The sequence below is a fragment of the Trachemys scripta genome, chromosome 4, assembly GCF_013100865.1.
Source record: "Trachemys scripta elegans isolate TJP31775 chromosome 4, CAS_Tse_1.0, whole genome shotgun sequence".
NCBI classification, from domain to species: Eukaryota; Metazoa; Chordata; order Testudines; family Emydidae; genus Trachemys; species Trachemys scripta.
Window position 1 is genome coordinate 33,214,221 of NC_048301.1, and position 17,979 is coordinate 33,232,199.

Sequence of the window (17,979 nt, forward strand, 5' to 3'; positions counted from 1 at the left end):
CCGATTAAAAAGCCTCCTGTGTCATGGGATATTACCATAATATCAAGATGACAAAACTGATGAAAGCTCCTTTTAAGCCACTCAGTCTCTGTGAGCTTAAGTTTCTTACGTGGAAAGTAATTTTTGCCTGGTAGCAGTGAGTTTACCTTGCAGAGCCCTTGTAACAGACCCAATGTGTACCATATTTTACAAGGATAAGACAGTGCTGTGGACATATTGAAGGTTGCTCTCTAAGTTGATGTCTGAATTCCACTTTAATAAGCTGTTTGTCCTGCCAGTGTGTTTTGCATGTCCATTCTGGAGTACTCCTCTCCCTACACTTGATGTCTGAAGGTGCTTAGTGTTGTTTTTGGAAAAGACAAGCCTTAAGAAAGTCCACACATCTTTTTCATTTGATGCCACTTCACTGGGCAGTACTGTATATTACTAAGAAGAGAATATGATTGCATTTTATATTGCTACCACCAGGATTGCTTGATACTAAAGGCGTTGTCAAGGAGCACTCATTTTGAAGCAACACTGTCACCATCTCCTGCTTCAGGTATATTTTCATTAAGAAACCTCAAAGCAGATACATAGTCTACTCCACATAATATATTAAGCATTTATTGCTTGGATTTCACCTCCAGAATGGACTCCTGTTTTAGACTCGTCATGCTCAATAACTTATTTTCAAAATAGATTACATTTTGTAGGATTTCATCTGTTCACCTCCCATTAGAGCTCAGAGCCTTTTCTCAGGTGTTTTTCTCTTGCATCTTTTTTTTACTGACCACACCCCCTCCCTCGGGCCCCTTTTTTAATCTTATGTTGATCATTTTGGATTGGCTTTTCTATCTGGGGAGCTTCACCTCAAACTCTGTCATTGGAATTGACTGCAGTGTTGAAGGACAGCATTTATACAGTTCTCCCATTGTTGCACTAAGGAGCAAATACCCATGAATGAGACTCCTACAAAATGATATTTTCAGAGAAGCAGAATTACTGGTAAATCATTTTCTCTCACATAGGAAATATAGCTGAAAGTGATAGGATCTTTCAAAACAGTAGCACCTGTAGTTGTGTATTGTATGTCTGTATTTAGGAACATAGAAAGAAATACAAAATGTGTCCGCATCCAAAGATGACAGGTTTTTTTTTCAAAAACTGCTGAAGATAGGTATTGTAACATAGATGTGACAAACATTGTCATACCCATTATTGTTTAAGTCCACTAGAATGATGGAAAAGTTCAGTAAGAAGTGTATGGATGTTGTCACTGATTTTCAGAATGAGAAACTGATGTAGATAAGGTCTGCAATTAACGTAACCTTATAGCCCTTAGTTTGCTATCAAGGCTTAATTCCCAAAGAATAAATATCATTGCATTATTTTGGGTCAAGTATGTTCTTTTACAAAGGAAATGGTGTCGAGTGGATTGCTGAAGTAGAGCAGTTTCTTCAGATTTCTAATCTGCAAACTGTCAAATTAAGAGTGAGACAGATAAAAATGGCAATGAACTCAATACCTTTAGTTCAATGGCCTGCCTTCCTATTTCTCCTAATAAAAGAATTGTTAAGAGCTATAGGAATGTTTTGTGAGATAGACATTAGTAAGTTGGACAATCAGACAGAAAAATATGAGTGTATACATTTGTCTGTGTATAAAGGTAGTGAAATGTTTTACTTTTTTTATTTCAGAGGAAGCAAAGATAAGATTTTTGTTGTTAAAATTAATCCTTATATGCCTGATAAACTGATAACAGCTGGAATTAAACACATGAAATTCTGGCGTAGAGCAGGTAAGGAAAGGCATGTTTTTTTGTGTGTTTTTTAACTGCAGCATTTTCTGTTATATCTAAGATAGTAATTATTATGCATTCTGTATGATTTTTGACACATGTATACATTAATAGGTTCTCTCTACCTCCTATTAATAATAAAAATTAATTTCTGTTATGGTAGTGTCAGAGACCCCAAGAAAGATCATCTGCCCATTGTGCTAGGTGTAGTACAGCATGCAGAGGTTTTTTACCCACAAAAGCTTATGCCCAAATAAATCTGTTAGTCTTTAAGGTGCTACCGGACTCCTTGTTGTTTTTGTGGATACAGACTAACAGGGCTACCTCCTGGTGCCTGGGAGAGGTTAGTCTAGTTTTTATAAATAATAGTTACGCAATGAATAGTTGTCACAATTCAGGGCAGTTGCACCATATTCCCCCTCCATGGTCCCTTGAGGCATCCCTGAGGCTCCAGGCTCCTCAGCTGTCACATCTCTTGGGTGGAGACCCACGTCTCTCTCCCTCCTGACCAGGGGCTTTTCCAGGCTACACAGCTCCCTGCTTACACTGTGATAGTCCCAGCAAGCCAGACTGCCTAACCAGGCCAGTGTCTGCACTTTGCTTTCTCTTTGAAGGCTACGAACAACATAATTGGTAGCAGTTATAAGTTACCACACAGCCCTTTATAAGCAAGCACATTTATTCTTAAGGTGAAAGTATTACAGAGAAAACATTAAAAACAATAAAAGAACCTCCATGCATGTTAATAAGCTTACCCGAGATCACCCATATGTCTTACAGGGCCCCAGTAGGCCAAAGTCCTTCCAACCCTTCCCAGGAAGAATTGGAACCCCATTGGACAGAAGGGCCTGTCCATTTGTTGAATCAGAAAGAAAGGCCCTGAGTCCGTTTAAACTCAGGCTATTTATCCCATAGTCTTTTCTTTGCCTGTTGGTCTCTGTGGAATCTAGTTTGAATTAGTATATGCAAGCCTCCCCGGGAGGTGGTATCTCTCTGGGGAAATTACAAACTGCCTGATTTGCCTTAACCACCTATTGTTTTAGTTCCTGTAGGAGCTGTGGTAGCCCTTCCCCATGGAATAGAACAGTCCTACATAAACCATTCATTTAAAACAATGGACCCCAAAGATGCTGCATGGAATTGCAATGTTTGTCACATCTGCCCATGAAGAAGTTACATAAATTTAACACCATAAGGTGTTTAAAGAGTATTTCAGGAAATACCATATCTTTCACAAAAGTTATATAGCTCAAAATATCTCATGCACAGCTCTAGGATAATGTAATAAATCCCACTCAACATATACAAAAGAGTTTTCAGGTGATACCAAAGAGGATAAGGTAATAATTTCAGACCTTCAATATTTAGTGGGTAAAATATATAGATAGATACATATATAAAATAGAGATATATTGATCTAAATCACAAAGGAATGCAATTTTAATAATCTAAGGTCCGCCTGTAAGAGGCACAAATAAGGTTGCAGACACGGTTCTTGCAGTGAATATACCTACTAATTATATTTTGTGTGGCTGTCTTTGCTAAACATGACTACAAAAACTCAAGAAGTTAAAGAACAGATGCATGTTTAATCTATTTGAAAACTTTTAATTTAGAGCAATGGAAAAACACCATCTAAATGGTATTCTGAACTCCAGTGTATCAGGTCTTGAAAGGCATATGGAGCTAAAAGGGTCTTTGAAAAGATTACCTCCTTTGCTGGAGAAAACTACTGTGTTGACAGGACCTCTGAAAATACACTGGCTTGGGTGAATCCTTCCCATTCATTTTAAAATTAATCCTTAAACACTATAGAACATTTAACAGCGAGGAAAACAGTCACCCTAGTCATCTCAGTCATGGACTGCCCAAGAAATTAGCCAGGTTGAACCCAGGCCACAGTAGACTGCTGTTTAATAAAGTTATTAAAATGCTGGCAGGCTGCTGCTGAGAAGATTAACTCTTCTTTGAATAGTGTCCCTATGGGTTCTCCACTGTAGGTGCAGCAGCACTCCCTGCCTCTGGGATCAGAGATCTTCATCAGCAATGCCCGTCAGACTGCACATTCGCACCTCCCCTCTCTTGCGCCATGAGCGGGACATATATATATTATTGTGCTGTCTGACTGCCCCCTGCCCCCACCCAGATTCTTCTCTACCGCCTTTGGTTTGGGACAGAATCCGCAGAAGAACCCACTTCTCCTTTTTCCCTCATTAGAGTGGTGCCTTACCTGTCAGTTTTAGTGTAGTTTAGAACTTCTTCTTTCCTCTTATAAAAAAAAAATTGTTTTCACTTCACCTTTATATTTACCTCATCAATTAGGTTTTCATTTCCCTGCTTCTCACCCTTCCGACCAGGAAGCTTTTTTCCTCACCCTTATGCCCAGATCTCCCAGGTTTAAGAGGTGCATCTCTTGTTGTAATGCCCTCCAGTAATGGACGGCCACCGGCAGTGTGTTCACTGTCTGGAAGAGAGACACATCCCACAAAAGTGTTCCTACTGTCACAACTTGACTGCCAGGGTCAGAAAAGACTGGAACATTCGGTTATGACTTCTCATGGAGAAATCACAGCACCCAGCATCGGACCTGGACTCTCCCGCTATGTGGCTTTCATGCTCTGCCAGGTCGCCTGCCGATCCTCATTCCCCACATCTCTCTAAGAGAAAGTTGTCTCTCTCTCACTCTGACAAGAAAACAGGCTCCCTCCTCACACTCTGAGGCACAGCCTGCCAGAACACCTTCCCCTGTGAGGTCAGTTGTCTCAACATCATCTGACAGGGAACATAGCTCCAAAACCCAACTACCTCTGGTTCCGGCATGAAACTGCAGTCTAGGGACCCTAACCAGGCAGAGCTACAGACCTCAGCACCATCTCTCGGCACTGGAGACCACAACATTCCGACTTCAGGAGCTTGGCACTGACAAAACCACTGGCAATTACGTCCTTTATAGCACAGCTGAAACAGTCGACACAGAGCAAGTCCTTGGCCCCGCCGAAACTGCCAGCACCGACCAAGTCCTCAGCACCAACAAAGCCGTCGGCACCAAGCAAGTCCTCGGCACTAACCAAGTCTTCAGCTCCATCTGGGCACCCAGTCATCTACCAGTACTGATGATGCTCCTTCCTCCTCCCCAGGAATTTAGATACCGTAAAGACCAGCTTGTATCTGACATGCCCGAGTGACCTCTGCTTAGACATGACCTCCTCCCACTTCCATCCTCCTCTCTGGACTCATGACATTCCTCCCTTTTCCCCCTGACAAGGGCATCCTCCTTCCTCAGTGACGACGAGGAGGAAGAAGAGAAGGAGGAGTGCTCCATCGCACCCTTGTAATAGTAGAATTTTAAATCACCCTTCAATATAGAGTTAATTAGGCCATCAAACACATAAACAACAAATTCAAAAAACAAAACCCCACAAAAACAGCCCTATAAAAAACAAAAAATCAAATCATATATCTCAAAATAAAATTAAAAATCACTCACTAAAATCAAAATAAATAAGCCCTTACTCCATAGTAAATCGCCTTAACCCATTACTACACCATATTAAAAAAATAAGTAAATAAAAACCTATTTCACAAATTAAATTATTTACATAAATAATAATGTTTAAATTCTTTGCAAAAAAACCCACCCCAAAACATAAGCACAAGGTGCTGCTTAACCACCACAATTTTAATCCAGAAAAAATAAAACTCCAGTATAAGATCTGGCTTTACCTACTTCTAAAAACTTTTAGCATCCAAATAATTAAAGCAATCATAAAAAAAAATGCAGCCCTCCTTAGCCAATATTTAAAAAATAATTCACTCCCTGCCAACCAATCATAAATTCCTACCCATAATCCAATAATCCTCAAAAAATAGTACAATAAAAATACTAGCCAACTCTTAAAACCCTTAAAAATACCAATATATATGCCTAAAAAAAAACCACCTTAAGGTTCACCTTATAAGCACCTCAAAAATACCAAAACACAAAAAAATAAAGGTTAAAATAAAAAGTCCCTATAAAAATACCACCTAAAGTTCCAGCTACCCACAATTACCATATCAGTAAAATAAGCCTATTAAAACAAAAACAATACTAACAGTTATTGTAAAATACTATCCAATACCCTGTAATAAATTAAATCTATAGTTCCCAAACACATACACCAAAACCTAAACCAAAAACTATGCATTCAAAAAAATACCCCAATTAAAAAAAACAACAATAATTCAAAATAATCCAGTAAAAGTCTTATTAAATCCATTATTAATACAAATAAAATTAGTATGTATTAAACTCAATTAAACATATCTAAATTAAAACCCAAATGTTCACCCTACTCCCTTCCTACTATAACAGCCTAAATAAAAACATATCAACACTCCAATAACCAAACCAAACAAAATATCATAAACACCATATTAAAAAAAAAAATCACTTTAAAGCAAAAATTATAATTACTGTAAACCTAAAGGTAATTAAAAATAAGTTGTTTCTTGTCACAACTGCAAATAATCTCATTCACAAACAAGCAAACAATACTATAAATTTAATACAAATAAATCTAAGAAACCTAAAAGCAACATAAAATATGTACCGGTGGCTAAACAACACCTTCTAGCTGCTATATAAACAACAAATAAAATAAAAAATAAAACTGCCTTAGCAATAAAATGTACTAAAAAGCAAATTCTTAGTTTAGCATCACTTAAAAACAAAATGTTTTGGGTAATATCTAAAATGTTCAAATATTAACACATCTTTTAAAGCAACAACAAAAAATCCTTATTCACCTACAAATATAAATAAATGAAATATGTTTCCAGCATAATTAAGCCTAATTTGTTATTAAGTAAAATTATTATTAAAATTACTCACCAACAATCTATAAAAACAAAAATATAAAAAGTAAGCCCGCTCCCAAAATTAACCATAAAATCCTTTTGGCTACTGCGGGTTATAGGTCAATAAACTTAAAAAAAAATATATATATATATATATATATATATATATATATATATATATATATATATATATATATAACCAAAAATGTACAAAATAAAGCCCTCAAAAATGGGTGTGCTTGTCCCTACCTGTCACCACAAAACCATGCGACAGAAACACATCACTGAAAACATATATATAAAAAACTAAAAAAGTAACTCAGTTTTTACAACAAACACACACACAAAGTGTGTCATTCAAATATTACATGCCAATAAAAACCTACTAAAACTTGCTAAATCTAAAATAACCCTAACAGCCTATCATTAATACAGTGTTTTTACAGGCTGGTCCCCAACCTCTAAGGGAACATTGTCTATTATGTTTCATTCATTATTAGTTGTGTTAATATTGTCCTGTGTTTGCTTGCTAAAAATGTATTATATGTCACGACCGACAGAACCCGGCTCTCCCCTACCAGTGATCAACCTAGCTGGCCACTAGGTTGATCTGGACTGGTAACTATAACATCGACTGGCAGGACAGTGTGCATGGTGTGTGTATGTGTAACTAAAAAGCATATGCTAACTGCCATATTCTCAATAAATGCCGAGTGTTGCCTTCTCCCCTATAAAAAAATCTCATGTGCTTTGTATAAGCATAACACCCTCTTATTCAAAACAGGCTTCATCTCCACATCCTCACTATTTGCAATCCACATCTGGACCACAGTCCTGTTATGGACCACTATGGATGCAACTACATGTTCCACTCCTTCCACATCGGTCATATTGGGACCCTTGGGATATGCACAGGGCACAATTTAGGAAGCCTCCCGTGGAGCAAAGCTGGAGACCTATACCTCTCCCTTCTTCATCGGTCTCTCGCACATCAGAGACTGAACCTCCCCCAGTACTGGATGAGGAGGAAGAACAGGAGGAGGAAGCTCCACCAACATTATATTTCTCCTCTTCTTCTCCCAATGAGGCTATCATGCCCCCACCTCCTACTGCTGCTGACAACTTCAGACACATTCACGAATTATTCCACAGGATTCCAGTCTCCCTACAGATTCCTTTGGAGGAAGTGAAAGATCAGCAGCATAAATTGCTCAATGTCCTGCACACATTATCTTCCTCCAAAATTGCCCTACCTATCAACAAGGTTCTTCTCAATCCTGCAAAAGTGCTCTGACAGACCCTAGTGACCATCCCTCCAACCTGAAAATGGGCAGACAAAAATGTTCTTGCAAAAGTTGTGGAATTTCTTTTCTCGCATACCACCCCAAATTCTCTAGTAGCAAGAGAGAGGATGACAAGTATCAATCTTGATCTACCCATCAGGACAGACACTGGAAATGCTTAATTTATTTGGACGCAAGACTTATTCATCTGCCACACTCCAATTTCGAATAGCTAATTACGAGGCTCTTATGGCCAAGTACAACTACCTCAACTACTCCAGAATAGAGGAACACGGCCATAACCTTCCTGAGGCCAAGAAAGAACAATTCCAGGTGCTTATATCTGAGGGACACCTCTTGGCCCCTACAGGCCTCATTAGACTCTGCGGATATCACCACCCACTCCATCGCAACTGCATGGTTATGAAGTGGGCGCCATGACTGCACCTCTCAGGGTTTCCTAAGGAGGTACAAACCAGTTAAAGACTTACCCTTTGAGAGCCCCAAACTATTCATGGTGCATATGGTTGATTCCCTACCCACCCTTAAAGACTGCCGAGCTACTTGCCGCTTCCTTAGTATTTACACACCAGTGCCAAAGAGACACCTATGAAAGTATCATCTCCCCCTGTGATCCTGACCACTGCAGTACACTCCTCAGCAGCACTATGACACTCAGCGCCAGCAATAAAAGCCCCCTACCAAATGTAGATAGGCCACTCCTCAAGGGACTACCTCTCAAACACCTGCAGCCAAGCAACAGTTTTGAAGGTGTGGTCAAGGCCTCAAGAAGCCTCCCCCCTTTTCCAGTCATATCAACCGTCTTCGACGTCCCACCAGTTTGGTGACTGATTAGCTCCGTTCTTTCCATCCTGGAGACTAATCACCTCAGACATATGGGTTCTAGAGATCATCAGGGAAGGATACTCCATCCCTTTCCTATCTATCCTGCCCCTCCCACCTCTCTCCCCATCCCTCTTCAGGAACCCCTCTCATGAACCCATTTTACAAGAAGAAATAAATCATCTTCTGCACCTGTGAGCCATAGAACTGGTCCCTTCCCAACATAGAGGAATGGGTTTCTATTCCCATTTTTTCTGATCCAGAAGAAATCCAGCGACTGGTGGCCGATCCTGGACCTTCAAAACCTAAACAAGTTTGTCAAACTTCAACACTTCAAGATGGTTACCTTCTCTACCATTATCCCAGCACTGGAATGGGGGACTGGTTCTCGGCCCTTGACCTCCAAGATGCGTATTTCCATTTCACAATACACCCGGCCCGCAGATGGTTTCTCTGGTTCACCATGGGAGCCAATCATTATCAGTACAAGGTACTGCCTTTTGGACTGTCAACAGCCCCTTGTGTGTTCTCCAAAGTCTTTGTGGTAGTTGCCGCCTCCCTAAGTAAAAAAGGCGTCGTCATCTTTCCATACATAGACGACTGTATCCTCAAGGTCTCATCCAAAGCTGACACTTTTCGTGCCATCCAGGTCTCAATGGACCTTTTCACGAATTTAGGCCTCCATGTGAACTTGGAGAAGTCTATTTTAATATCAGTACAACACCTGGAGTTCATTGCCACACAACTAGATGCCATACAAGACAGAGCCTTCCTTCCGCCTCACACATTCTTGACTATAGTGGATCATGTATCCAAGGTGCAAGCCTGTGCCCAGATTTCCAACAGAATGTCTCTCCAGGTAATAGAACACATGACAGCCACCGCATTCATGGATAAAGCACACATAATTACACAAGCGATGTCTTCAGGCAGATGTCTGTACAGCATATGTCCCTCACAGACACAAACTGTTATCCATGCCGAGGATGGTCATGGACTCACTACTCTGGTAGACACAGCCCAAGAACATCGGTGTCGGGGTTCATTTCCTTCAGCTAGCACCAATCATGATTCTAACAACTGACGCCTCCTTCATCGGTCGGGGAATGCACCTTCACACTCATACAGTGGAGGGAAGATGGTCTTTAACCAAATCTACCCTACACATCAGCCTCCTAGAGCTACAGGTGGTCTGCAATGCCTATTGATGTTTCCTCCCGCTGATTGCATATCGCACCATCAAAGTCATGATAGACAATATCATCTGCGTGTTTTTACATCAACAGACAAGGCAGAGCAAGGTCACACTCTTTATACTCAGGGGCACTGAAATTATGGAGATGGTGTATCCAACATGACATCAACATCTCAGCCACATACCTCCCTGGACACCAGAACATCACTGTGGACTCATTGAGCAGAAGATTCTTCCATGATCACAACTAGGAACTGGATAAATAAATCCTTCAGCTTATCTTCAAACACTGGGGATTCCTCAACGTAGATCTTTTTGCCACACCACAAAATGTCCGATGCCCTCAATTCTGCTCAAAAGTGGGATTGGACACAGGTCTTTGGGAGACACATTCCTCATCACATGGGATGCACCACTGCTCTATGTCTTCCCTCCCTTCCCCTTTCTGTTTTGAGAACTCCACAAGATTCAGGGGGATTGAGTCCATGTCATCCTTATCGCGCCAACATGTCCACAACAGATCTGGTATGCCTCTTTCGCATGATGGTATGCCAACCCATCTCCTCCATCCAACTCCAAAACTCATTTCACAGGATGCGGGTCACATCCTCCATCCCAATCCACAGATGCTCCACCTCAAAGCCTGGCTCCTCCGCGGTTCTTGGAATTGGAAATAACCTGTTCAGATGCAGTTAAACAGATACTCTTGAATAGCAGATGCAACACGACTAGATGCACTTAATGTCACAAATGGACTAGGTTCCAATGCTGGTGCGCCTCCCATCAGGTCGATGCAATAAGCTCTCAACTACCACTTATCCTAGGCTATATTTTACACCTTAAATCTGAGGTGGGCAAACTACGGTGGCCTGTGGGACTGTCCTGCCTGGCCCCCGAGCTCATGCCCCGGGAGACTAGCCCCCGGACCCTCCCCTGCTGTTCCCGCTCCCCCGCATCCTCAGCTTGCTCGCTCTGCCACCGGCGTAATGTTCTGGGCGGCAGAGCCGGGCCTGCCTTGGTGCTCTGTGCTGCATGGTGGCGGTGGCAGCGTGGCCCGGCTGGAGCCGGGCAGTGTGGTAAGCGGGCAGGGGAGTTCGAGGTGGTGGTCCAGGAGGCAGGGGTGTGGATAGGGATTGGGACGGTCGGGGGGGAATGGGGTTGAATGGGGGCAGGGGTCCCGGGGGGCAATCAGGAAGGAGAGGAGTTGGATGGGGTGGTGGGGGACAGTCAGGGGCAGGGGTTCCGTGGGCAGTCAGGGGACAGGGAGAAGGGATGGTTGGATGGGGCAGGGGTCCCGGGAGGGGCCGTCAGGGAACAGGGGGGTTGGATGGGGCAGGAGTCCCGGGGGGGGGAGATAAGAGGTAGGGGCCAGGCCACAACCCTCTCCCCTAACCAGCCCTCTATACAATTTACGAAACCCGATGCAGCCCTCAGGCCAAAAACTTTGCCCGCCCCAGCCTTAAATGGTCGGGATTATCCACCAGCTCCAGTCATGTGCATTTGGCAGCCATTGCCACTTTTCACTGTCACAATAGACGGCCATTCTACCTTCACACATCTATTCATAAAATGTTTCCTGAAGGGTCTCCGAAATATTTATCCCCACATACAAGATCCGACCCCAGCCTTGTTCTACACACTCTTACTAGACCTCTGTTTGAACCAGTGGCGACGTGTTCTTACGTTCACTTATCAATGAAAATGGCCTTTCTTGTCTCTATCACCTCTGCCCAATGGGTTGGCAAAATTGGGGCCCTTATGACATATCCTCCATACACACTTCTTCATAAACTCAAGATTTATGCATGTAGTGGCAGTATCATGTAGAAAGTGTAGGGATAGTCATTGTGAAGGAGACTTATCATTGTGAGTATAAGCACTGAGATAGAGGTCAATCCTACTATATTCTAAGTCAAGATCCACTACTGAAACTAGAGCTGGAACTGGCAGACCTGAGATCACATGATACTGAAGTACATGTTTGGGGGGAAATCTTCATCAATGCCAAATGCTGGCAAACAGATCCAGAGGTTTGTCACTGAAGACTTAGCACAGTGCTTTCAAGATATAAAAATCCCTAGATCTTCATCTGTTAGGTGGCACTGTTGCCTCATACTTGGAGTTACTCTGAGAATTTTGTGAAAATTCACATCTTGTTTTCACATCTGACAGGTCACAAGATACTGGACATGGGCATCCTGACATACAGAAACTATTTTAAATACATTTTAGAGGCTTTTCAAATATATTGGTAATAACATTTCCGTCACTTATAGGCCAGTACAGGATATTGTATCAACACAGATTTTAAAGCTAAAGTTCTAAAATAATTTTCCTCCAAAAATATAGCATGAAAATAATGTGTTAGTAGGGGTTAAAGTTTTTACATTGAAGTAATATGGTCATCCCACTCATTCCATTAAAATCTTTATATCATACTATCATGACAGAAAATTAAGGTCTGTATTTAGACACTGTCTCTCCGATATATCTGTATGCATGTTTACATGTGTGTGTATATAAATTCAACTCCTGATTCAAGCAGCATGTAAAATGAATTCGTAAAGGTGAAATGCATTATTTTTTCTTCAAATGTGCCAAAAAGTGGGGGAAGGTGAGAAGTAATGATTTGTGAAGAACCTTCAAAGTTTGCTTATTCCTAGGCTAGAGGAAAACAGATTTATTATTCTGGATAGGTTGCCCTATAAATTCCTTTGAATGTGATAGTTATGCAAGCATTTGATTACTTGTTTTTATTCTAAACCAGGGGGAGGACTGATTGGGAGAAAGGGCTGCATAGGGGCAATGGGAAGAACTGATACAATGATGTGTGCAGTATACGGCTGGACTGAAGAGATGGCATTCTCTGGAACTTCCACTGGGGATGTGTGTATCTGGAGAGATTTGTTTCTCATAAAAACTGTCAAAGCACATGATGGTCCAGTATTTAGCATGCATGCATTAGAAAAAGTAAGTGAACTATTTGGATTTTAAATTAGACATAGTTTGGATTAATAAAAAATCTCTTTGTGGCTAGGCCTAACATGAATGCAGTCTATTACCATATAATTGGAGTTCAGGATTCTAGATGGTGTTCCCCACTCTCAAGTCAGTGGGAACTGAGAGTGTTGCATTTCCTAGTAGGAGGAAGTGCATTGTATCATTATATTACAGTGACTCCTCTCATTGATTTTAAGAGCTGCATGCCCTCCTGTTTAATGATGCCTTAAGAGTAAAAGTGGATAAAGCAGGTAAAGTGGAGGGACTCTTGGGGGAGGGGGGTGAAAGGGGATTCTGTTACATTGCATTAAAAGAAACATTGCCAGTTATGTTTGTTACTATGTGAAGACTTGAGCAGATGTAGGGTTGCCAACTTTCTAACTGCACAAACCCCCTTACCCTGCCCCACCTCTTCCTTGAGGCCCCACTCCTGCCCTGCCCCTTCTCTGAGGCCCCGCCCCCACTCAATCCAGCCCCCCTCCCTCCATCGCGCCTCCTCCCCTACCCTTACTCACTTTCACTGGGCTGGGGCAGGAGGTTGGGGTGTGGGAGCGGGTGAGGCCTCCAGCTGGGGATGCGGGCTCCAGAGTGGGGCCAGAAATGAAGGTTTCAGGTTGTGGGAGGGGGCTCCAGCCTGGGCCAGGGAATTGGGGTGTGCGGGGAAGGCTCTGGGGTGGGGATGGGGATGAGAGGTTTGGGGTGTAGAAGGGAGCTCTGGACTGGGGCCAAGGGGTTTGGAGTGTGGGAGCAGACTCAGGGCTGGGGAAGGGGGTTGGGTACGGGAGGGGGTACAGGCTCCGGCTCGGGATGTGGGCTCTGGGGTAAGGATGAGGGGTTTGGGGTGCAGGAGGGGGCTCAGGGCTGGGGGAGGGGGGGTGTAAGATCTGGGAGAGAGTTAGGGCACGGGAGGGGGTTCTAACCTGGGGCAGGGGGTGGGGGTCCGGGATGCAGCTAAGGTGCGGGAGGGAGTTCCAACCTGAGGCAGGGGGTTGGGGTGCACGAGGGAGTTTGGGGTGCAGGCTCCGGCCGGGCAGTGCTTACCTCAGGCAGTTCCTGGTCGGCAGCGCAGCGGGGCTAAGGCAGGCTCACTGCCTGCCTTCTCTGGCTCCACGCTACATCCCAAAGCAGCCGGAATGTCACTGCAGCCCTTAGCACCGCCCCCGTAGCTCCCATTGGCTCTGTTCCTGGCAGGGGCAGCGCTGGGGGCAGGGGCAGCACACGGAGCTTCCCTAATCGTCCCTGTGCCTAGAGGCTGCTGGGACATGCCAGCTGCTTCCGGGGAGCTGTGCAGAGCCAGGGCAGGCAGGGAGCCTGCCTTAGCCCTTCTGTGCCGCTGACCAGACTTTTTTAACGGCCCGATCAGCAGTGCTGACTGGAGGCACCAGGGTCCCTTTTCAACCAGGCATTCCAGCTGAAAACCAGATGCCTGGCAACCCTAAGCAGATCTAAGGCTTGCTTCATGTACATGGTCATATCTAAAAACTTTCTACCATTTATAGCAATTTTCACCATTTTATGCCTAGGAAATTTCTTCCAAACTAGTAGAAAATCCGTAAATGAAAATCTTTTTAACTACATCCATTGTATATAATCCTGTATCCTTATGTATATAATCTAGTAACTATTATACGGGCTTTGTTGGATTACAAATTGAAAACTGTTACAGTGCCAACATACAGTAAGGCAGGGATTGGCAACCTTTGGAACGCAGGCCGTCAGGGAAATTCGCTGGCTGGCCGGGACGGTTTGTTTACCTGCAGTGTCCGCAGGTTCAGCAGATCACAGCTCCCCCTGGCTGTGGTTCACCATTCCAGCCCAATGCGGGCTGCAGGAAGCAGCGGCCAGCACATCCCTCGGCCCATGCCGCTTCCCGCAGCCCCCGTTGGCCTGGAACGGCAAACCACAGCCAGTGGGAGCTGTGATCTGCTGAACCTGTGGATGCTGTAGGTAAACAAATCGTCCCGGCCCCCCAGCGGATTTCCCGCGGCCAAAGGTTGCCGATCCCTGCAGTAAGGCCTTGTCTACACTATACCACTTTAACTCTTCTTGCATAGTTAAAGCAACACAAGCCCTCTAGTTTGGTATACTTCTGTGAATATAAAGATATATTGGTATTCCAATAGGGGAAAGGGAATAAGCTACATCAGTATTAGGCACCTTTATATCAGTTCAGCTGCGTCCCCATAGTGAGGACTATTTCAGGTAAAAAAAAAAAAAAAAATACCGCTGACCAAACTAGTAACATTGGTACAAAACTTGTATGTAAACTAGGCTTTAGTCATCTGGAATAGATATAAGGTTAAACCAGAGTATGTCCTTTTCAGCCGAAGGCGCTACAGTGTTCATTTTTTGTCACAGTTATAATTAATTTAGATATAGGAATGGTGAATGTTTAAGATAAAACTGTGTTTTTCCTAATTTATAACATCAAACGATTCCAGCTTTATTGCCAGTGTATCTATTGTCAATATTTTCCCCCATATGAAACAATTTCAGTCTTCTGACATAGGCAGAAGAATAGAAATAGAGTATTCCTGTTAGAGAAAAGGGTCCCAAACCACAAAATTAAAATACAGATGTAACCTTTCCCCACATTCACAAATATGCTAGTCCACGCCCATTGTAAAAGTGGTCTGGGAGGTCCAGATCTAGGGCTAAAATTAAGAAAGGGAAAATTTAAGCTAACTGTCAGGAAAACATCCCAACAGTGAAATGTATTAGGCCACTGAATAGTCTTCCTTGAGAGTGACAGAGGTGCAGGACTTTAAAAAGCAGACGACAAAGCACTAAAAATGCACTGTAGAGACTTGTACTGCATTGGCAGGACCAGAAGATCTAATAGATCTTTTCTATCTCTAACTTGTATGATCCTATGATTTTACAGCTACATTATTATTAAGTCTATGTTTAAATGTCACAGAGGTCATGGAAGTCACGGAATCCAGATTCTGTGACTTCCAGAGACCTCCATAACATTCTCTGCTTCAGCCCCAGGGGCAGCAGGACTGGAGCTGGCAGCCAACAGGGTCCTGGCAGGGTTCCAGCAACAGGCCACAGATGCTGAGGGAGCCCTCGTCAGGGTTCCAGCAATGGGTGACAGCTCGTGGAAGGCGGGGGGGGGGGGGGGGTGACGCCTTGGGCGAGCGGCTGGGGATGTTCCATTTTCTCTTTGGGAAATATGGTCACCCTGCAGCTGCCAGAGGCAGAGGGGGAACTGCACAGCTCCCAGCCACCACGGTGGTGGGGGAAATCATGGAGCTGCAGCAGCAAAAGTCACAGACAGGTCATGGGTTCCGTGAATTTTTGTTTATTGCCCGTGACCTTTTCATGACTTTTACAAAAAATAACCATGACAAAATGTTAGCTTTAATTATTATGTACTAAATGTTGTCAGTGTTGGCATGAGTCGTACAAGTAAGGATAATCTTTTTTAAAAAAAAAATATTAAATTATCTACTGATGACAACCTATGAATTAATCCTATTCTACTTTTTTGGGCAGGGATTTGTAACTGGTGGAAAGGATGGGGTAGTGGCTCTCTGGGATGACACCTTTGAACGCTGTCTCAAAACCTATGCCATCAAACGAGCTGCTTTGGCCCCTGGCTCTAAAGGTGAGTGTATAGTACATCAAACCTTTCTGTTTTATTCTGCCTTTGAACACGGTCTTTAGTAAGCTTTTTCTTCTAAGTTTCCTCCCTCCACAATAAAAAGAAATCAAGTTTTGCTGTAGTAAAAATTGAAAAAGGAAAAAAAATAAAGTTGTATTTGAAAACTGTTCTATTTAAAGTGTTTCTACTCTGAAAAAATTACTAAGTAAAAATAGCAACTTCTGACCTAACCCATATGCTTCCTTGGTGTATTCTGTCATATCTGTGTTCTTTAATGACAACAATAATGCTTTTCATGCCTATTAGTACTAGGACCAAGCCAGCCAGGAGACAGTGAATGTGGGGATTGTTGTGTAACAAAAACTGAAATTTTTACTAAGTCTCAGTCAGTTTCACCTGTTTACATCCAGGAAGGCAAATTTGTTCTATAGAACCTTTATCGCTGACGATTATATATATCAGAAGGAAAGAACCAAGCTTAACACTGATCAGAAGTTAAGTTTGCAAGACTAACCATGAAGGAAAAAATAGTTTTATTTGTGAATTGAGCATATTTGTAAATCTTTGAGGATAAACACTCACTCCAATTAGGGCATTTTGAATATGGACCACAAAAATCAATGACAAAACTACATTTGTCCTGAAAGAGATGAAAGATATTAAATCCTTAGCCTAATTCCAACCCATGGTCTGAAGAGAGAATCTGTGCATGGCTTATAAAAATATAGTAACAGTTACACTGAATTACAATTATAAGTTGCAGAAAGTTTATTTCCATAAACTCTTCACAGTGTCTTCTATTTTGCTGAATCAGCAGGTTGATTTGGAACTAATTGTCATTCCTTCCACTGACCTCAATGGACCACTATGCTATAGAAGTGAGGGTAGTTTAAAAAAAATTAGAGAGAGTACGCTCTGAAAAATTATTCTAAAAAAATGGCACCATGGGGTTCCATATTTAATCTTCCTATTTGTTCTGCCTTGGAATAAAGGAATGGAGGGGAGAATATATATTTTTTATTAAAGGTTTAATACTCTGTCTGGCTTGTTTTCATGTGAGCATGTATGAGTACTGAAATGTTTTCAGGCCTGTTGTTCCTTCAAATTTCTCCCATTTGCTGGCTGATGTTGGTCCTGATATGCAGCTTTCCCAGTCTGATATTCTGGAGATTTCTCTGTCTGTCTTCCCTAAAAAAAACTAAGAATCTTTTGTTCTTAGCTTACATCATTAGACTGTCAAAAGGGTGGCTCTCCATTTGCTTATTAAACTTCTATTACAATTAAAATAGTAATTTAACACATTTTACTGATGTACTCCACCCTAACTTTAAGATAGATAGCATCATAGCTGTATGCACATTTCTTTCACTGAGGTTTGTAGCATGCTTATTAGATAGCTATGTTAATGCTCTTCACCTTGTTTGAACCT

At 42.5% G+C, this 17,979-nt stretch overlaps 1 protein-coding gene across 6 annotated transcripts in view; it reads left to right on the plus strand.

Moving 5' to 3' along the window:
* EML5 (EMAP like 5) overlaps positions 1–17,979 on the plus strand; it is a 290,414-nt gene that overhangs the window by 162,846 nt on the left and 109,589 nt on the right. For all 6 annotated transcript variants that reach the window (XM_034768124.1, XM_034768125.1, XM_034768126.1 and 3 more), the window contains 3 exons: positions 1,680–1,780; positions 12,708–12,910; positions 16,442–16,553. In XM_034768124.1, coding sequence (XP_034624015.1) covers positions 1,680–1,780; positions 12,708–12,910; positions 16,442–16,553 — 416 coding nt within the window. The remainder of the gene's footprint in view (positions 1–1,679; positions 1,781–12,707; positions 12,911–16,441; positions 16,554–17,979) is intronic.